We start from the raw sequence: 22225 nt of genomic DNA, 5'->3' as shown, positions 1-22225 counted from the left end.
AGGGAAGCAGACCCCGGGCGTGGGGCGAGCGGCGGCCCGGTGCTGGGCAGGGAGGGGTTGTGCTGCACGCAGGGGCAGTGGGAATGGGGAATCCCCAGTGTTGCTGCTTGGTTCTGGAAAATCTTGCGTAAACGGTGACTTCAGTGATGCTTGTATTTAAAACCAAAACCCCACACCCTTACAACCCCCCAAACCATGTATTTTTTTTTTAATATTCCAAAACCATTGGCTTTGTCCTGCAGCGTGCTGTGTCATAGTTCTGAACCCACACGTTCAGAAAAACAAGATCTAAATGACTGAAAAGCATCCCTCTTTCCAAGTGCGGCTTCCCTTCAATGTGAATGGTCAATTTAAACATTTGGAAAATGTTTGAAACTTCTTATTCACCTCTTTCGAGCTTGTACACTGAATGATCATTGAGCTACTGTGAGAGTAATCCATTCGGTTTGCTTTTGGTCACCAAACATTGTCCGTCTTCCAGGATCTCGGAAGTCCTGAACTGTGGCATCTTGCATGTCTCGTAGAAATCCTGCCATTCCATAAATATTTGTTGTTATAATTCTTTACTGCCTGAGCATAGAAGTTAGTGCAAAGGGAGGGAGAGGGGATAAACCTTGTATAATCCCAATGCCTAGGTATGTCTCTTAAAGCAGTATTAAAAAGACCCAGATCCTAGAACCTAGTTTTTGGGGGGTGGGAGTATGCATGCTATGATAACTGTGCAGTGTTTTAGTTTTGCATGCTTATCTCTTACTCACAAGATTATTCAGAATTTCTAGAAGGTCAAGAGGTAGCTTGCTGGTATGTGTACAATACAACATGTATTGCATGTTATAGGGACTAGAATAATCTAAAAGTTCTAGAAACAGTAGAGTATGTGCTACTTTGCAGGGGGGAGAAAATGTAAATAATATGACAGTTGTAAAAGTTTCTGTTTTGATTACAGAGCATGTCAGTGTTTTGTTTTGGGTTTTTTGTTGAAGTGTACATTTTGGAACCGTCTTTTACAGGAGCATCCTGTTTGTGAGGAGGAGAGAGGCCATGTGATCCAGAAACTTATAGGGATTAATATTCCTTAGTGTTAGCCTAGCAGTTAACCCATTGTCTGCTGTAGCCAGTCTCCTCTGCTTCTTTGCCTGACTGTCTACAGTTTGACCAGGTGAGATCTGTGTGGCTTTTCTCCTGGAAGTGCCAGTGACAACGGTCTGTTCTGTGAACATCTCTCCAAGAAATCTTGATGGCATCTGTGTTGACCCTAATGTGAGTTTAAAGCATGCAGGCAAACACTTGGATGTCTTAAACTGAGAGGTGAAATGAGGGTTGGAGTCTAGCCTGTGAGACCCCCTTGCTTATTGCATTAGCCAGCCATCAGTAGTTTGAGCCCTCAGAAATGACTAAGTGGGTAGCAGATGGACTTTCTTTCACTACAGTTCCTCAGCATCTCAGACCTGTTAAATAAATAATAAATAATAATAATAAATAGATCAATCCAGATAATACCTTCATCAAGTTTAATTGAAAACAGTGTTTCAAAACTGCTGTTTGTGACTATCGTCTCCATTGCCATCAGTTTTTCTAAAATGGTTCTAGTCTCATCCAGTCCCTCTGAGCGGTTGAAAGCTGTGTGTGAATCAAAGCTCAAACTGTTTTTCTTGACTTTCTATTTCAGATCTACAACTGACTGCCATTGCTCTAGTGTAATCTCTGTTAGGAGCTAGCAGCACTGGAATTATTCTGTCTCTTGGTGTGTCCTAACCTATTCAAGATCCCAGCTGCAGTGAGCTTGTGGGACAGAAGATTTCTGTGTCACAAATAGGTCTCAAATCTGCTTGTAAGGAAGACAGCTGTTCAGGTATGCTTATGTTTCATTCATTGCTCTGTTGTGCCCATTGCTCCAGTTTACCGCTTGGGAAGGGGATAAAGAAATTGGCTCAAGATTCCAAAGGAGATGCTTGCAAAGGGTAGCGAATATTCACCCACAGGTGATCTTGGAAAACTGCTGAGGACAGGACACAAGCTGATAGGTTAGTCAGTGGGACAGTTACTGCCAACTCCTGAGCTGTTCTGATTTCAAACTGCTGTGGATGAGGTTTGCAGTAGGTCCCAGTACTGCTGTACATGGGCAAATACATGTATTCAGTTCTCCACCTTGGTGTCAACCACAGCATTTGTTCATTTTTCTGATGTGAGACATTTGCAATACTGAGGGACAACAGTTGTCAGCTGTAGGTGAGGGTGGGAAGGATTGGAGCCAATGATTAGCAATAACCGAAGATGAGAACTTGAGATTTACATGTCAAATCGATAGCTCTTGGAGGAAAGGCTTCTGTCTTTTCCCAAGTGGCTTAAGCCACTTCAGTCACGGCACTGTAATTTTACTTTGGGGGCCCTATGAGAGAGGACTGCTGTAGAGACAACAGATTCAGCTTTTAGGAGGCTTAAACATTTTTTAGCATGAGTCAGTCACAGCTAAAGTGGCATGAGAGAACCTGTGGGTTTAACTTTGTGAGATCAAATGATAATTCATTGAATGCTATGTTAATTCAAGTTTTAAAGGAGAGTGATTCTTTGGTTTCTATTTTATTTCTGTGCCATAGTCATTAGGTTTACCTGCGAAGTCTGTTGAGTGGATTTAATCCACGTGACTGTTTGGCTTAACTCCTCTTAGATTCCTCTTAATGATTTTGTGTCTGTAGAGTGTGATTAATCATTGTAAGGTAGGTGAGTTACTGGTAGGGCTAGAGAGCAGCAAGTATCAGTGCCGTTTATATGCTGAAGCATGATTAGATATTATTGAAGGTTAGTATGTAAGGTAGCTGTTTAGAAATAAAAAATCTTAAGTGAATAACAGTGTCTGGTTAATCTTTAAAAGTTCAGAAGTCAGTGCCTTGCAGAAAATCACATGAACAATTAATAAGCTCTCTGTTCTTTCTGAGGCTTTGGTACCTTGTTCTCTTTTTGCAGAAGCGTAGTATACACTGCAAGAAAGCGGCATCAGCTGGCAAAATATCCAAGAAACAGATACAAGAGAGACCAGACAGTCTTTTTGGTCCTATGTTTAAATGCTTGAGGTGTATACTTTTATATTGTTTACTGAAGATTTTATAGCTCAAAACCTGAATTTCCTTTGAAACGCATAAAACTCTAGACAACTTTGATCTTTGTTTGGATTTCTGTTAAACTGAATGCTTTTTCTTTAGCTTTAGTTTTGACTTTGTTCAATTGTGCATCAAAGGAGCACCAGATGCACACGACTAAAAGTGTTTTTGCATTCTTTTGACATTTTCTGGCTAGCTGCCTTACTTAAGTGACCTTTAGCATCAGGGCAGAATTTTGGTATTTATGTCAGATAGTGGTGGGGAGGCAGTCACGTGCATAAGAGTGGGTGGGACCTTGAGTTAATTAGACAGTGCTGGATGCTGCTGTACAGCATATACTTCAGTGTCTGAAACTATTGTGTTTACAGCAAACTCCATGAAAACACTTTACTGAAGTCACATCAGTTTTATTATCGATAATAGAGGCTTTCTTAATGTGATAGGAACAGTCAATGTTTCCTCTAGATAGGTATATACATGTAACATTAATTTGCACTGTTTTCTACTGTATCACTGCAGTATACATGTCAGTTAAGGTCAGGTCCAGAAATCTATCCGCTGCCTTAAGACTAGCAGACTCTCACTGGACGATGTAGTGGTGTTTAAAATACAAACATACATTTAAAAACCTTGTATAATGGCACACTGATGTTTTTTAGTTAGGGGAACGTTACTGGAATAATGTTGAGAAATTCAGATGAATCATTGTCTGAAAAGTTCATGCAAAATCTCAGTAAAATTTCTACTGCAAAATACAGCTGCTTTTATCCTCTAAACTAATAGTACATTTTTTTGCCAGCTACAGAAAACTTCTTCTTTTTGAATGTTTGACTGCTACTACCAAATTGACTTCCAAAGTGTACTGTTCATTTAAAGCAATTGAAGTACAGGATTTCTTGTTCAGGCCTTAGTGTTCTAAAATAAGTTTCTTTTTTGAAGCCAATCTGTTATAAAACCTCCTACATTAAATTTCATAAAGCGTCTCTTTTAGGTATACAGTTAAAACTGTATTTAAAAAATGGGATTGATACTTCTAGCACTTAATCCTCTTAGTGGCTCTTCACTGGACTCTCTCCAAGTAGTTTAATTTCTCTCTTTTACTGGGGAGCCCAGAACTGGACACAGTATTTGAGATGATACCGGTGCTGAGTTGAAAGAAAGAGTCATCTCCCTCAACCTGGTGGCAGCAGTCCTCCTAATGCACCCCAGGTTCTGTTAACCACCTTTGCTGCAAGACCACCTTGCTGGCTGGTGTGGAACTTGCTGCAAAGTTGCTTTCCAGCCAGTCAGTCTCCAGCGTGTAGTAGTGTGTGGGGTTACTCCTCCCTTGGTGCAGGACTTTGCACTTGTCTTTGTTGAACTTAATAAGGTTTCAGCCTGTCCATTTCTCCAGCCTGTCAAGGTCCATGTGGATAGCAGTAAAATCCTCTGGTCTGTTAGCCAATACTCCCAGTTTCAGTCCCTGTACTTGTAAATCCATCTGCGGTTTGGTTCTTTTTTTGCTGTCTTCAGCCTTTTAAGTAGGTGTCACAGCTACTACTTTTGCATCAAATGTCTGGAAGGGTGTCAAATTGATGGACTTCAGAACCTCTGCAGAATTCAGACAGGTGAAGACATACTTGATGAATGTTACAAAGACAACTACACTTAAGTTTTTTTTTTTTTTAAGACTTAACATTTGTGCAAGAAGAGATCCTGCTGCTTGATGTAAGTATTTGATACACGTTTTGGTTTGGAGAACCTTGTTCAACTAAAACAAAAAAACTCAAGCAACCTTGATTATCTGTAGATTGCATCCACTTCTGGGATTGCTGGTTAGATCAATGTTGCCATTAAACTGTAGTTGGTGGCAAAGGGTGGAAGTACAGTAACATGCTAGGAGGCTATTTTAGGGTGTTGGCACTGGCTTTATCATATAATCACAGGATCGTAGAATGGTTTCTGTTGGAAGGGACCTTAGAGATCATCCAGTTCCACCCCCTGCCATGGGCAGGGACACCTCCCACTAGCCCAGGTTGCTCAAAGCCTCATCCAGCCTGGCCTTGAACCCCTCCAGGGATGGGGCATCCACAGCTTCTCTGGGCAACCTGGGCCACTGCCTCACCACCCACACAGTAAAGAATTTCTTTCTAATATCTAGTCTAAATCTGCCCTCTTCCAGTTTAAATCCATTCCTCCTCGTCCTGTCGCTACACCCTCTGATCAAGAGCCCCCCCATCTCTCCTGTAGCCCCCTTTCAGCACTGGAAGCTGCTCTAAGGTCTCCCTGGAGCCTTCTCTTCTCCAGACTGAACAACCCCAATTCTCTCAGCCTGTCCTCATATGGGAGGTGTTCCAGCCTCTGACTATGTTCGTGGCCTCCCCTGGACCCTCTTTGTTGTGCTTCACTACGTATCATTTCATTGCAAGCACACTCTCTAGGCACAGTCTGAATTACTTTGTGTAGGTGGTACTGAAGGCTTGGGCTGACAGGAGCATCAGTAACAGAAATGTGAAGAGAAATTTGGAATAATGCATGAAGAAACTTGGATGGATATCTCAGTGTTCGTACTTCTCTTGGTTTTAGTATCTGGTATGAAATAAACAGATTTGAGCATAAACAATTATTCATTGAATTGTATAAAACAAAATGCATTCATAGTTTTGGCTTTCTAGGAGAGCAGAAAATGCAAATTTCTATAGTAATAGCTTAACAGGTGAGAGAAAATACTTGATGACTGTCTCAGCAGAAACACAGTGCAGATGTTCAGGGGTTTTAATACTGTCTGATTTCATTACATCTGTCTTCAGACTTTGGAATTCAGTAATCTAACCTAAAATGTCAAAATATGTGAACAAATGAATGTACCAATGAAACTTTTTGGATGTCTGTTTTCTTCCAAAAGCTGTAGCAATCTTATCTCCTCAAGGGAGTGATGTGTGGCAATAAATATTTCCAATATTTAAACAAGTTTTAGGGTTGAAGTCTTTCAGAAGAACTTGTGAGAGCTCCAGAATTTCTGCTTTCCTCTTTGAAATAAACTGTTTTGAGGACAGACAAAGACATTGGGGCACCTGCTTGGTTTCCCAAGACCTTCTGAGTTCAAGGTGTCTAGCTTTGAATGGAAATCTTAATATAGTTGTAAGTATGTTTCCTAACTGAAATTGGGTTTCATGTACTTTCAACTGATATCTCTCTCTGCTTTCATCTTACAATTACATTGTTTGAGGAAATTTTTAAATTATTTAGTATCACTTTTTTCTCCTCACCAGTCTCTATTCCTATTTGAAACCTGAGCGCTAAGCTAAATTTTGAAGCTGTAAGTTTCTTTTAAGAAAGGAGTTAGAAGAATTCTTCAAGGTCAGGTTTCTGGTTGTTTTGGGTTTTTTTTTTTTTTTTTACTTTTAAGCTTGCTAGTAGGAACTTTGGCAGGAGTTAGAAGACAGTGCCTATGAGATAAGATGGTTCTCATTGCTTTATCGGTGGTACTTTGCATCTGCATGAAGTTATGAGGGCTTGGAGGTGCTCCTGAATTCAGAACTGTGATCATACTTGAAGATGTAGCATGTTCTAGCTCTCAGCACAGGGACATGTAATGCTGCAAGTCTGCCCACCCCCTGTGAATAGCCTGTGGTTTAGGTGCCAACGATGTCTGAGTGCTCTGACAGTATGAAACCTGTGTGGGGTGGTACCTAGCAGTGGTTTTGGAGAAACTATATGCAGCAGTCACTGCTTTTCCAAGAAAACTGTCAACTTTTTATCATCAAAGCAGAATTAATTGGAGATAATTGTTTTGTGAGCTTAGTTTGGTTCCTGACAGGTGTATGCGCTATATGTAAAATATAAATAGGTATCTAAAATTTGTGAGGAGAGCCTCGGACTAAATTGTTGAGGTAGTTTGCAAGTGAGAGTCATGGAATTAAGTTTTTCACAAAGGTTTTAGCTCTTCTGGGTCATGTGAGTAAAACTTCTCTCCAGTTTTCCTCTGCATTTGTTAACTTGCTTCCTTTGCAGGAAAAGAAGCTATAGATGTAAAAACTACATTTAAATAATGTATCTTTCCAGTGGATATTTGGACTGCTGCCAGGAAAAACCTGGCAGGGTTTTCTCTCTTCCAAGAGGAATAGGAAGTGGTCAAAAAATGGATTGCATGAGCCAAGCAACATATGGGAAACAAGTGGGTTTCTGTGAAGATGAGTTCTGAGATGGGAGGTGACATGGATAGCCCCTTAAAGCAGAAGAGTTGCTTTTTTTGAGGTAGAGGTTGTGACTTTACCTTTTTTAGCACTATTGTTTTATCAGTATGAAGCTTATGAAATCTACGGAAACACAGAAAGGTTCATGCTCATGTATTTCCAAAAGTAACTGCTTCAGGAATTAATGCCTTGTTTTGTGCGATGCACTGTAATACATTTCACTTCTGTATCGTGGCTTGATGCTTTTTAAGATGCACACGGTAATTCTTTCACTGTCTTTTAGACATTGTGTTCTGTGTTGTGTGCTTCAGAGAGACATTACCAACCACAAGTGACTTCTTGCGTGCCTGACTAAATGGAAGCATCCTGCACATGATATCTCTTTTAGCTTCAGATTTTCCAGAGCCGAGGCCCTCATCTCCTTCGGTGTCTGTAGGAACATCTAAGCCCTAATGCAGAGTTGACCGTTCAGTGTCTGCAACCTGAAATCATAAGGTCTCTTAGCAGTCTGCGAGTTAAACCTCTTTGTAGTGTAAATATCCTGAAACTGCAAAAACAGCAGTCTGAGAAGGCTTTCTGCATAGCAGGCATAGCAGCGTAGTTTTTCAGACCATCGTGTCTATCAGGGCTTAGGCCTTCTAGTCTGCTGCATGTTTTCTTGACTTACAAGTGACATCCAACCTAGCAGTACTTGTTTATAACAATGGAAAAAAAATGGTGGTAAGTTTTGACTGGCTTAAGCTGAGGTATGAAAAGGGAAGAGGACAGCATATTTGAATTGAAGTAAAACCAGAAAAGAGCAAGGAACAGGCAGCTTTCTTCTTTAATTAAAAGAAAAAAAAGCACACCCCCCCAAAAAAACCCCAAAACAAGTTTTAAGGGACAAGTGTGTTTTTTAAGATGCGTCAATACTATGAGAGAACACTGAAAAGAATGAAAATAACCATTTCATATTATTTTTATAAATTATTCTGCTCTTTCTTTCCCCTTTTAAGTAAGATTTAGCCAAACTGCTAAGAAAGTCAAAAGCTCTTGTTTGTGTCTCTCTGTTGGGAATGAGGTTAATGAATATATGCTGTACAGAAATATTTCACTGGCAGAAATGCCTGCAGTTACTGTTTCAGTGTTAGCTGGCTGATGCGGGTGCTGCCTTACTACCACTGGCCAGTCAGGTTTGTCAGGCGGACGCATGCTCCTCGGGCCCGTGCCCTTTTCCCTACTTTGCTGGCGAGCACGTGACAGCAGAGGAATGCAAAGGAGGGGAAGTGTACAGCAGCTTATGATTAAATTGGCCTTTAAGGAGGAAAATAATTGTTCATAGAAAGGGACTTCAAGAAATCTTTGGTGTTCAGCCATCATAATTCAGAACCATCTTAAAGGCTCACAGATTTCTTAAGTAAAGGAAAAGGATATGAAGAGAAACAAGCCATTTGATTGTTTCACATCTTAGGGTCAAGTAATACAGTCCTAGAACCAGACTTGTCTTTGTTTTCAGGGCTTGTCTACTTGATTCAGGATTAATTCTTGCTGGATTAATATTTCTTCATTTGGGAATAAGGAATGTTTTCCTTATTGAAGCTTATTTAATTTTATGATCCTGCTAAGTTTCAATTCATTAAAATAGCAGGCTGACTGTTGACGAATAATGCTAGTTCTAATCTTTTTCTGCCTCGGACAGTAGAAATGCATGTGCCTCAAAAGGGAAATATTCCTGAAATTCTTTCTTTTCAGAAAGAGGGAGGAGGATAGTTACAAATTCCCAGGCTGAGAAGTCAGAGGGGAGTTGAAGGGTAATAGAAACCAGCTGATCTGCTACTTAAGACACTGGGATTCTGGAATACAAAATTCCATGGGTGAACTGCAGAACCTGTTGGCCTTTCTTGATAAAAATCCAGGTGCCCGATTCTCTGTATGGGCATATGGTTAGTTTTGTTGTGGCTTTTTTCATCCCAGTCTTAACAGTACTGCTAAACATGTGATGAATTCTTTTGCAGACTCTGTTGGGCCCAGGGTATATACCATGTATTACTGCTGCCTGTCTCTGTTTTGTTGCTCTCTTGCAGTTTCAGTCTCAGTGTAGAACCGGTAATGCGCAATTTAAATGAATGAAAGGACAGCTGACTTCCTGATCCTTGCCTACAACAAGGCGCCTGTGAATAAGCAGTTGTTAGTGACAGAGTCATTAAGTACTACAAATTGCGGTTGTTATTAGGGCATACAAGGCTTGTCTGAAAGGTTTTGAAACTGGTGTTGAAATCACCTTTGGTTTGTTGTTCTAATCAGACACTGTATGTGCCTAGATCAAACTTCATACTATTTGGATGACACTGTGAGCTTTGGCTACCCTTCTGGAAGCCCAGAAGCCTGATTCACCCAGGACTCAGCCTCTGAAACTTGAGCAGTGGCTGATGGTAACTCGCAGGTCTCCTAAATCCATCAGCCACTGGGCTATAGGTGCTTTAAATATTTCAAACACTCGCTACCCTACTAGATGCTGTGCAACAGCACTTACCATGTTCCTCTCTGCCTAATGCTCCTTCTGTTCCTATACTATGTATTTATTTCTTAAGCTTACTACTACTGCAGCATTCCCAGGGCTTCCATTCCCTAGTTGTCTACTCATACTCTTGTGCACCCCTTCTTTGTGCTCCAGATGACTTTCAGATAGTAGAAGAGTTACAGACTAGAGGAGCAGCACTACCGCCATAATAAACTGCTTTTGAAGTACCCAGTTAAAATGCACCTGTTAGCCCTCACATGGTGTTCAAGAGGGAATGAACATCTACTAGAATTTAATTACGAAGCCTAAGCTTCAGGTTTTTAAAAGAAATACAAATTTCTGCGTTTAGGATTCAAAAGGCATGAAGTAGTTGTACTTTCTTTTGATTTTGCTTAAATGGAAATGCCAGTGACACCTTAAAACACTTGGTGTTGATAACATTGTGTTTTGTACCAGTAAAAATTGGCAATTAAAATTTGCCCTTGAATCCTGACCTACAGATGGGTTTAGAGATTCCTCTACCTTTTTGCCATACTTCAAAGAGGATGTTGGTTTTAGGGTTATGCACAGAAGTTTGGGTGAACTAATAAAAGACTGTGGACATAAAACTTTGGAATCACAATGGTCTCCTCAGGAATATGTCGTTTGGACCATTTCAGTGTTACCGATAGAGCCTGTCTGCAGCAATCTGTGTTCTGATTTTAAGTGCTCAAACAACATTACTCTGAATTAATGATGAGTAGGGGTAACTTCTAGAATATTTATGTAGAAATGCTGGTTATGGAAGGAAAGAAGCTATGAAGATGAGCTGATAAATAAGAGCATACAGTTCAATTTGAATTGGCTGTATCCTCAGACAGCTGAGACAAATATGTGAACAGAATCACAGTTACATTTCCATTTTAACTTCCAGTGGTTTTTACTGGAGCCTGTTATGCCTGCCCATTATAATGGTCTTTTGTCTATATCGGCACCGTTGTTGATATTGGTTTGGGTAGTTAAACTGCACTGCAGTTCAATTAATTTCCTCTTAATTCCTGATTTGTTTGTGTAAAAGTAATTTCTCTGACAATTGTGATTTGGTTTCCTCAACTCTGCATAGTTTTGATTTTTGCACTTATTTGCCAGTCAGAACTCAGAGCCACAGGGGCTAGAGTGTCTTATTGCTGTGACTAATCAGCTTGAAATTAAGATATGAAAAAAAATTCAGAGGAAGATATGGGCAGAAGCTGCTTTGTTTTGCTAGCTGAGGTGAAGACTTTAAATACCTTTTATTTCAAAACGATGAAAAAAACATTTTCTGAATCTCCATTATCATTACAGAATGAGATGCTATGTACCTGTGATATGCTTTTTCTAAATATTATGGCTTTAATTTTCTGCTCTGTTCTGAATTTTATGTATTGCATGTATGCACAATATTTGGCTTTCTGCAATCCTGCCAAAAGGCCTAAGTTACATGAGAGTGTTCTGCTTCCATTTTCAGCTGCTGTGGTTAGAAGAGGGACCTTAATTAACATACCGGACGCTCAGACTGAAGTGCAAGTGTAACCTGTAAGGAAGAGCCAAGGAATGTATGTAAATTTGGCATCCTTTGAAATGTTTCCCCAAATCACTGTGTAGAAGATATTTTGCTGGAAATGGTCTATCTCCTGGTTCCTTTGAACAAAAAGGAAATAATTTTTTAACTTTGCTTTTTGACAGAACTCTCTCTGAAGATGGCAGAAGCTCATCAAGCAGTAGCTTTTCAGTTTACAGTAACTCCAGATGGGATTGACCTGCGAATGAGCCATGAGGCACTCAAACAAATTTACTTATCTGGTGTCTATTCATGGAAGAAAAAGTTCATCAGATTCAAGGTATTTTAAATTAGTCAAGACCACCAAACCTGAGGGTTATTTAATGTTTTATAGATTTATTGATGTTTTGTTTAGGCAAAGCTTTCTTTTTTTTTTCTTTCTTTTTTTTTTTTTGCCTTCATGGCAAATAAAATTCTTTATTGTGGAAGCCTTGGGTGTGTTTTAGTTAAGACAAGGGATGCTGGGTGGTGCTGTAGAGACTGAAAGGGTACATCTTTTTGATTTATTCTATGGAAGCAAGATTAAACAGATGTAGAAATTAACAATAGCTTTAATTTACTTCATTCTCTTCATAATACATCATCTAATTATGTAATCTTTTAGCATAAGTCAGAAATATAACTAGTGATTTTTAGCGTCATATCATTTAGAGGTACAAGACTACACTCTTGATTTTATGTATTCTTTGGCAAAATTAAATTTTCAAATTCAGGAGAATGTTTGCTGTTTTCAAAAAGTTACCTGAACATCTGTCTTGTATAAGTTCTGCTAAATAGTAATGTTTCTAATGAGGTGTTTGATATAGATAGTTGTGAATTTATTGTTTTGTTCATGGGGTCATAAATGGTAAGTATCTATTTTGTTAGTAGCAAACTAGGTAAGCTATGGGATATCTTCAACATCTCTTTCAAAAACATATTTTTAGTGGTAGTCTTAATCAAATCTTCTTATTAAGCTATGAGAAGGAGTGTTTAAATGGGATACAAACCACTTGATTCCAGTTTTCAGTGTCTCGTTCAGTGGAATATTTTTGCCATGTATTCATTTAGAGAGGCCTAATTCAGTGTAAGTGGGAATTATTGAAGTGTCATTTGTTCCAAAATTGTTTGCTAATTTCAGTATTTTTGTAAAACTTGCAGCAGGGTCAGTGTTGTCTCCAAAATAACTTAAAAGTTCAATGTTTGATATCATTGTGACAATTTTCTGTAGCAGTCAAACTTAAATAAATCCATTCCCTACTCCTGAGTTAAGTATACGTAAGAAAATTTGGATAATCTTCTTGTTTAAAACTAAATTACCTAAATGTGTTGATTTTTCTTTCTTTCCATGGTAACATGAAGTCAGGCACTTTGATATGAAAAAATTAAGTGAAGGCTTTTCTTTACAGAATGGAATTATCACTGGCGTTTATCCTGCTAGCCCCTCTAGCTGGCTTATTGTAGTTGTGGGTGTGATGTCAACGATGTATGCCAAAATTGATCCTTCTTTAGGAATAATAGAGAAAATCAACCGAACACTTGATACAACGTGAGTAAACGGAACAATTACTGTTACTCTAAAGGAAATCAGTTTTACTTGTAGCTACTCTTGAAGCTAATCCTGTTAAAGTGTATCAGTTTTTGAACAGTATGTTTGCCATGAGTAAGCCCAATGAGCAGATGTCTGAGGGGATGAACTGGGTAAGTTGTTACACCAGTATGACTACATTGCACTTCCCAAATAACTCAGAAAACATTTGGCAACTCCTGTGGCCTTTGATCTCGTTGCATGAGGAAGGTGTTTGGAAAAGAGTTTAGGAAAAAGGGCTAAACAGGCATGAAGCTTGTGCAATGCCTGCCTGTAGTACCATTAGACCTAGGTTTGCAATGTTAGGTTCTCTTGAAGACTTAAACTGACATTAACTGGCACATGTTGGCTTTTGTTTTAAATAGTGGCTATATGTCAAACCAAACACAGAACATCGTGAGTGGAATACTTTTTGGCACAGGGCTTTGGGTTGCCCTTATTGTCACAATGCGCTACTCTCTAAAAATGCTGCTGTCCTATCATGGTTGGATATTCAATGAACGTGGCAAACCTTCTGCAGGCACCAGGTTGTGGATGGTAAGGATATATTGTCTTCCTGTTTCACCTTAACTTCTATCTGATCTATATTCAAAGCCCTAAGAGAGAAAATTTTGTAGGTTTTTCCTTGCTGGTGTTTTCTGTGTAACTGGAGGCTGTTAGGTAGGTATTTCTACCTAATTACTGTCATCCTTCTGATGCTATAATTAAAATATTCAGGATGGCCTTGTAGGAAGGAAGCGTAAACATTTCAACAATAACTTCCACCTTTGCCAGTGCCTTGCGACTGTGTGACACAAATACCTACTTTTTCTCTCTATGCAAGTACAATTTAAAGAACTTGGTCTGCAGCACCAAAGAATCTTGTCCTCCCCCGAAAGTCCTACCCTAATTATTTTTCCAAATGTTAGGATTTCTATTCATCCATTTTAAAATTAATCTTATGCTTGAAGAAAGTAATATTGAATGTCCTTTCAATTGATGTAGTATGCCTCTAAAGTGAGTCAAAGAAAAAGACAAAGGTAACCTTGCTATGCAGTTTTCACATAAGGATAAGGTAAGGGTGATCTGGTTCCCGTTGATTATTGTGATGCTTTGGAAAAGGATCCTTAAAGGATGCGATAGGTATAAAGTGAGGAAATGGACATACAGGTGCTCCAGGAGATGAAGGGGGTTTTTGTTACTGGGATTCGGTTGTTTCAACTCACTTTTGCCAGTATTATTGTGGAAGTAACTTAAGTGCCCTACTGGGATAAAATTAGTCTCTGAAGTCTCAAAAATTGTGTGTTAGACTAACCACATGTGATGACTTATTATGAAATTTGTTCAAGAACAGGTATCCAGAACGGTACACTAAAATAGAATTCAATGTTCTTCTGTTACAAATGAAATTTCCAATTGATAGCTTCTCCTGGAAGCGGTATCAGGAGCCTCATGACTTGAATTTGTACAGTACAGGGTCTGAATGGCAAGGCTTTCTGTCAGTTGCTTGAAGCTGTGGCTGTCTGGGTTTTCAGCATGTCCTACCAGATTGATATTTTAAAGCTGTTAATATTGCCTTATTGGCCTTAAACAGTATGAACTGTAGTGCTACTTACCATGCTTGGTTGTGTATTTATACATTTTTATCTATTATATATGTTGCATATGTATTTTGTTGTATATTGTATATTATATATGTCTTAAAATACAGAACAGTATAAAGGTGAATGCCCAGCAGTGTCTCACAGTTAACACGAAGCTCTATTGTAATACCTTATTCGTTCTTTAGCTAGTGCCAACAAAAGAGAAGACTCTTTTCCCTAGTAAAACAGTACCAACTACCTTAGCTTTCTAGATTTTTATTATCCTTTAATATTGTACAATTTTCTGGAGGGGCTTTCCTGTTGTGGTTTTTTTGGTTGTTTGTGTTTTTCCCTTAACTGTTTTGCATGCCGATTAACAGTATGCAAAAAGCTGTTTTGAATATACTGTCTTCTGTTCAAATAGTCATGCACATCAAAAACCTGAGCTCTGATTTCAGTCACAATATGAAGTAATTTTCAGGCTGTTTGGAACTCTGGTGGCACTTTTAATGAATATATTTCATCTTCTAAAGTAAAATTTCCTGTACCAGGATTAGGGGAAAAAATCCAAGTATTAGTTGCAGTTTTAAAAAAATAAGTTAAAAAATAATAATAATCTGTGAACAGATGCAACGCATGCTGCAATGAGATTATTTGCTGTGTCTGCATATGAAATCTGATGTAATTAAGTATGTGTGCCTGTCAGATCACTTTGATGGTGTCAAACTGTTACAAATTCTGTTCTACAAGCTTACTTAGGAGATAAATACTGTGAAATGTGTTCGCTGGTTTTGTCAGTTGAGCAGGTACTCTTAAGCCAGGACAGACTGAAATTTTCTTCAGAGTTCTAGAATAAAATTGTCTCCAAGTATGGAACTAGATTTTCTTATGAAAAGCTAAGCTTTTTTTTCCTCACCTGGCTTCAAATTTATCTTGTCATGAAGCACAACTGGATTTAATTGGGCTGATCGCTGTGGTACATCCACGTACATCTGACAACTCTGATACAAATCAATTTGCGGGGAGGTCTTTGTTGCTGGTAATACTCTGCAATTCTTAAGTTTTGTGCTGCACAAAACAACTTCCTCTAGCTGTGCTGACCAAAAAAATTGAGAGGGAGGGAAAAACTACATTTTAACAAGTATTCTTTTTCAGTTGGGAGAAGTTCTAGGGATTCAGTAGTGAAATCACATCCTGTTTTCTTCTGTCTTAGTCTCTTGGCCTACGTACAATATATAGCATAGTATATTGGACCAAGGTTGGACTTTGACAACAAAGATTCCACTGGATTGTTAGTGTAATATTTGACCATACTTTCATGCTGAAATAGGGTGATCACGTCAAAATTCTTTCAAGTGTAGCCTAGAAGTTGCATGGTCTAGACTTTCAGCCTAGTTCGTGTCACAGATGAGTAGCAGTCATAGACAGAAATGTTGCTGCTGGCTTTAGTCTCCTGTGGAAAACAGGAGATGCTGTAATATCTGAAGCTAAGATGGGAACTGTAATCTCTGGCTTTTCATTCCATCACTTTTTTTTTATAACACAAACACTGACCATAACACTGGCATGCTTGTGCAATTTGGTATGTTCAAATCATGCAGCAGACTACCTGAGATAGACTCGTGCTCAAAGAAACTCCCTGTAACATCACTACTACTGTTGATGTTGAGCTATAATGATGTTGGAAAATATTAAACCATAATTCTAAAGTATAATTGTTATTTTTAAAGGTGGATAGAGTTATCTAGGATCCTTAGCTGAGTGACGGGCTTGATGATAATTTCTGTTTCAAAGCATGATATAGATATTATCATAGTATCAACTATGTAGTAAAAGATCAACCAGCACACTTGCTTTTTTAATCTTTACGGAGGGAAATGTACAAAGAAAAGAAGTGCTAAGTAACCGTCTTTATTTTCTATTGAGATCAAGGTGTGCCATTCATAAACAACAGTATTGCCTGATGATGACAAGCTTGTTTGGGAAGTCAAGAATGACTGTGACCGTTTTTCTCTTCCACTGACATGTTGTTTAACCTTTAGGAAGTTAGTTTATGTCAGTGCCTTTTTTATTTGTGAAACAGGGATAAATATGATCGTTTGCTAAATTTAGTACAGTATAATTTACTAGTGAAAAGAACTATGGGTTACATTACACTTTATTACTCTGGCATTTTTCTTTTGATGAACCTTGTAATTTGAGGTGTGTATTTTGGTTTTGTTTTTCTTCAGGTACTTGTAAAACTCTTCTCGGGACGTAAACCCATGTTATACAGTTTCCAGGCATCTTTACCACGATTGCCAGTTCCAGCTGTTAAAGACACTGTCAATAGGGTGTGTACATTCATTAATTCATTTTTTTCAGTAACATTGAATCCATATTTGAATGCCCTTGTGGGTTGTTTTTGCCATGTCCTATAAAAGTGTTGCATGGTGGTATTAAATACGGTGTGATGGATTAAAACTTATGCGTAGAAATTGAAGGCTATGACAAACCACTGAGGCTGGCGTCATTCATATCGGATGATGTGACTGATGTTTGTTGATGTGCAATGAAGTGTGATTTCCAGGGCTTTTGTAACATTGGGGTTTTTTATCTTCCATAGCTTGAATATGTTAATGTATGTTTTGGTTAATGTATGTTTGACATAAAACCTTATAGCAGAGTGAGTAAGTAGGACAGTATGTCCTGAACTGAAGGTTTGATTTTTAGAGATGAAAAAAAAATCTCTGCCTGATACTGAAGAAGCAGTGTGTCTTCATCTTTTAAGTGGAAGGTGTATCTTTAAGAAAGTGTCCTCTTCCAATTGTGATTTGCTGACAAATGTCTGGAAAAAGATCTAATTTTTGTAGTTTACAGGCAGATGTTTAGAAAAGTAACAACAAAGTATTTGTAGCCTTATGAATTGAGTCTGGATAATCTTTGTCTACTGTTCAAATGCTTTGTGTAGGAATGGTGAGAAGCTATGTATTAGTTACTATACTGATGCTGATTCTTTTCCTATATTCTAGTACCTGGAATCGGTTCGGCCTCTTATGGATGATAAAGAGTTCAGAAGAATGGAGGGTCTTGCCAAAGATTTTGCATTTAATTTGGGACCAAGACTTCAGTGGTATTTGAAGCTAAAATCGTGGTGGGCCACAAACTATGTGAGTAGATAAATAGGATGCTCAATTGTCCAAATGACTTAATTTGTTCTGTGTTGTCTTTTTTGGCTTAACTTTCGTTCTTTCTTAAATGTAAAACAAGGTAATTGAAACCGCCTGATATTTTTGTGAAGTGCTTCAGAGACCAGCAGATTTCCACAGAAATAATTTGTGTGATTTGGTAAACAAACCGTGTGGTGAATGGAACTTGAAAGAATGCATTCTCATGTTGTGTTTGTTATTCTGGAGCAGGTGATTTAGCTTTTGTTGTTATGCTTGCTGTTGAGGTCTGTTTATTTGCTTGTTAAGCTCGATAACTTTACAATGGATCTGGCTACCCAGATAGTTCAGAAGAGTGATTTAGGACAACTTTTTTATATAAAGCAGCTAAAGCATATGGAAGAGAAATAAAGAATTGTTGCAATAAGGGTTTTTTTTTCCCAAAAAGAAAACCCAAACTCCAACATCATAATGAGAACTGTAATATAATTCCTTCCTGATATGTTATCTAACATCTAGCTGTACCCAGTAGCCTAAGCAGAGCTCCAGTGTCCTGGCAAAGGCTGCAAAACATTCAGGAGATCTGATATGTTCTAAATATTATCTGAAGATCATGACTTCTTCACAAGCTTATCAGAGAGCTACATCTTAATTTAATTTAATTCTCTTGCCCCTTTTTTTGCTGTTTTCCCTGAAGTTTAGTACGAATTAGGGTTTTAAGTGGCAGGCGGACAAGCTAGCAGTTTCCTTCTTGCTTCTGTATGGAATGTTGTGTTGTGGAGTCATTAACATACAAGACACAAACTGTGGAAATCATGAGATTTTACTGCTTTTGTTTTCCTTCCTGCTACAGGTTAGTGACTGGTGGGAAGAATATATCTACCTTAGAGGACGTGGACCAATTATGGTGAATAGTAACTATTTTGCAATGGTAGGTAAATACTATAAACACCTTATGTGTCAGAGAAGCACTGTAAAATTTCTGCCAGGTATCTTATCTCCTGGTATCTTTCTATTTAGGAATCCACTGCCACTGAGTACGTGACCTTTATTTTTCTTTATTCTAGTATAACCTGCAGCCAATGTCTTCAAGTACAGTACTATCTTAATAACAGCCTTGGCACATCTGCCACTCAGGCAGATTCATGCAGTCATGGCTGACACAGTTTTGTGCTTACTGCAATAAGCAATCTTTCAAAAGCTCCATGTAAAACTTCATGGGTAACACAGTTTGACAAGGTGTGTGCTCATATTCACTAATGTCTATATGGGAAGTAAAATTGTAAAAGACCCTAAAATTAAAAGCAAAAAGAGGAAGTATGGTAATCTGGAATTCAAGTTTTAAGTAGCATTGTCTCTTCTACTGGGGTGATTAACAGCTATCATGTACATTTTGGGACTGATGCTGTTTAGGGACATTGTGACTGTTGAAGAAATTTAAGTTTCAAGTCATCAACTCGCTGCACTAACGCACTTGATATGTTTTAAAGCCTTTTCTGTATTGACCAGAATAAACTTAAAGAACATGGATGAGAAATGCTAGCAGGACTTTTTTTTAAATGTAGTCTGGTAATCATTTACTTATGATACTTATGTACTTTACAGGACTTCATTTATTTATATCCTACAACCCTGCAGGCAGCTAGAGCTGGTAATGTTATCCATGCCATCCTGCTCTATCGGAAAAAACTGGACAGACAAGAAATCAAGCCAGTATGTATATCAGTTTAAATGGCTTTTGATCTTTTTTCCAGCACAGTCTGTAAGAAGTTGATCAGTTCTCAGAATGGGAGAGAAAAGGAATGTCTTATTGTCAGAACTACATGTACAAAGTAACTAAATTTATGGTCCCAAACATCTTATCATTTGAATTGCACATGAGCAGAAACTACCAACTATCAAAAAGACAGGATTCTGTCATGCCAACTAATTGCAGTATTTAAAATTAACATATGTACTTGCCCAAAAGACAAATAGAGCCTTGTGCTTCCATATGTTAAGGATTCCATAGAACAGATGTTATTGGTTTGTACTAAGCATGTAATGGTACTTTTGAGCCACTGAAGTCTGAAAAGTCCTTGGTATTATGTATTGTGAGCATAAGGGGTGGTTGGGACAAAGGACTGGACCTTGAGGCCAAGAGTGGGCCAATGGCAGCCTAAGTATAGATGATGATAAAATCCTGTGTTGCACTAATTTATAGGTAGCAAAGATAGGCAAGGTGAATCCCATTCTGAATTTCTGTTCTGTCCGGTGGCTGTATGTTGTAGCAAATACTGTGGAAACAATTAAGTAGTTCTGTTAAAAGTCATGGCAGGGATGTGTTTCGTTGGATGTAACTACAAATCTGGGAAATGTGAACTTTTGTTTCTACCCATCCAGCAATAACTTTAAAAGAAGAAATTAAGGGGTAATGCATGCTGCATGTGTTAAGTTTTACATCCAGACCACCCATTGAGAACTCTTTGTATTTCAGATGCTAGCTAGCTTTAGTGGTCCCTCCTGAAGGGTGAGCTGTTGGTAGGAGGGGAAAAAAAAATACAGCTACTGGAATGTCAGTGGAATCTTCCACATGTAGTTCAAGGAAAGAAAATGAACAGGGGAAAAAAAACAGAAAACAAAAACCAAACTGTGAGTTGATGTATTGTAAATCTTACTGTTCTACAGCCTGTCTTTAACCAGATCCTGGTTTTTCTTTTGTTCTTAATTTTGCTAATTGTATATGCAAAATTTCATTTTAATGTACATTTGTGGTACAGATTCTTCTGAACGGAACTATTCCACTCTGCTCAGCTCAATGGGAACGGCTGTTTAATACCTCCCGTATCCCAGGAGAAGAATCAGGTGAGCAGGGCCAGCCAAGGAGAATAAACATCTTAATGGAATTCAGTTTTGGGGTATTTCCTTCTAAAATCCTGTTTTTCCAGATAAAGATGTGACAGACACAAGGACACACCAATACTGTGTTCTGATACTCAGGAAGTAAGGAATTGTTATAAAGTGCATAAATGTTTTTTCCTCTTAGGGTTATTTTGAAACTCCTTCAGTTTTTTTTTGTCTCTTCCTTTACTTCAACTAAAAATTAACTTCAAGGAACTGTTGTCTGCACTGTTTTTGATTTATAAATAACCTTTACTTTTCTCCATTCTACTCTTTCAGAATCCTTTGATATCCATGTTTTTATCTTTGTAAAAGCTGTGTTCTTTTATCTCAACCATTTAAAAATCTTTTGCTTGCTTGACTTTCCCTTTCTCCTTTCAGCTTGTGATTCACAACAACATCCCAATGTATTCTCAGTATGAACATATGTTCAACTCTAGTTGTTTACCTGGTTTAGAAGTAGGTACAGTCTTAGTCCTGTCAAGGTTTTCAACACCACTGTTACCTGGACCTTTTGTATTGATTGTAAGACATCAGCTAAGTGAAATCACCTGTAAAAAGGACTGTATCCAAAACTTTCTCTATAACACATTAAGAAAATATATACTCTGGGTTTTATTAGTTCCTACCCTGCCCTAACTCCCAGCGATGGTCCGATTACCCTAAGCTATTCGCATTTTAATATTGAATAGAGAGGCGTATCTGTTTACTTACAGCAGGGTCATTTTCACTGTTCCTGCAAGGTCTGCTTATTGTGGGAGACTAAGGACATGTTTATGTGATCACAAGCAATCATGTTAGCTCGGTCAAAAAAAATTTGTATCTGTAAGTGACAGTTCACATACCCTTTGTCACTGCAGATGTACATATATGCTCTTGTTGCATGCATTCGTTAACACTGCCTAGAGACATACAAGCATTTCACTTTAGTAAATGGCAAACGTTTTGATAAATTGTTTGCTGTTGTATCTCAGTGTAAAAATATCATAGTTTTTTGAGGCTGATTCTTCTCCGTATAGTGTGTTATTTTTCTAAAGGTAATGTGTCCTTAAACATTCATCATGGGTTTCTCCCTGAGGTAGCCTCCAAAGATCTCCATCAGCTTACCTTAAATTTTCCAGGCTCAAGATGTTTTTCATGATCTTAAGTGGCTTTTTGTGGTGTTTTTTTTTTTTCTCCTGAGTTTTGTCTCTGTAAAAGGGGGCAGACTGCATCTAGAAATGTTAACATTTGTAGTCAGCTGGTAGAAGAACACATTGCTATCCATTTTCTCGATATTTGACTAGCAAACATAATTTCACAGCATGTTTGAGTGGAGACTTGTGTTATTGTGCATTCTCCAAAAAGCTTAATCTATATCTAGGTTTCTCTGATCTGGTTATATGCTGAAGAGCCTCTCAGAACTGAGTTTACTTGTTTTTCCAACACTGCATCATTGTGGCAGCATCAGAATTAAATAGAGCATTTGGTGGAGTTGGCCTGACAGTCTTTATTAGTGCACAGGACAATCCCTAGGAATTTGGAATGCAAGGGGTTACTGGTTAGTCATCTTCATTGGGAATGTACATATGGGCTGTCCCTTGAAGACAGGATATGTTTTTTTAACTTTCTTTGAGATCTGTAACTCACTCTTACGTTTCAAGCTGCCTTTGAGCATGTTAGTCCCACTCAACTACAGAATAAAAAACATAAGAGTTTCCAAACAGACACAGGGATGT

At 38.3% G+C, this 22225-nt stretch overlaps 1 protein-coding gene across 1 annotated transcript in view; it reads left to right on the top strand.

Annotated features, from left to right (window-relative positions):
* Positions 1-1669: 1669 nt before the first annotated feature.
* The window catches only part of CPT1A (carnitine palmitoyltransferase 1A (liver)), a 38955-nt gene continuing 18399 nt past the window's right edge, over positions 1670-22225 (top strand). The window contains exons 1-9 of the mRNA XM_010083778.1: positions 1670-1852; positions 11478-11632; positions 12741-12880; positions 13285-13456; positions 16713-16814; positions 17493-17630; positions 18481-18558; positions 19233-19340; positions 20387-20471. Coding sequence (XP_010082080.1) covers positions 11492-11632; positions 12741-12880; positions 13285-13456; positions 16713-16814; positions 17493-17630; positions 18481-18558; positions 19233-19340; positions 20387-20471 — 964 coding nt within the window. The 5' untranslated portion in view covers positions 1670-1852; positions 11478-11491. The remainder of the gene's footprint in view (positions 1853-11477; positions 11633-12740; positions 12881-13284; positions 13457-16712; positions 16815-17492; positions 17631-18480; positions 18559-19232; positions 19341-20386; positions 20472-22225) is intronic.

Source organism: Pterocles gutturalis, unplaced genomic scaffold (genome assembly GCF_000699245.1).
Source record: "Pterocles gutturalis isolate BGI_N339 unplaced genomic scaffold, ASM69924v1 scaffold8645, whole genome shotgun sequence".
NCBI classification, from domain to species: Eukaryota; Metazoa; Chordata; class Aves; order Pterocliformes; family Pteroclidae; genus Pterocles; species Pterocles gutturalis.
This window is presented reverse-complemented; position numbering and strand designations above follow the sequence as displayed.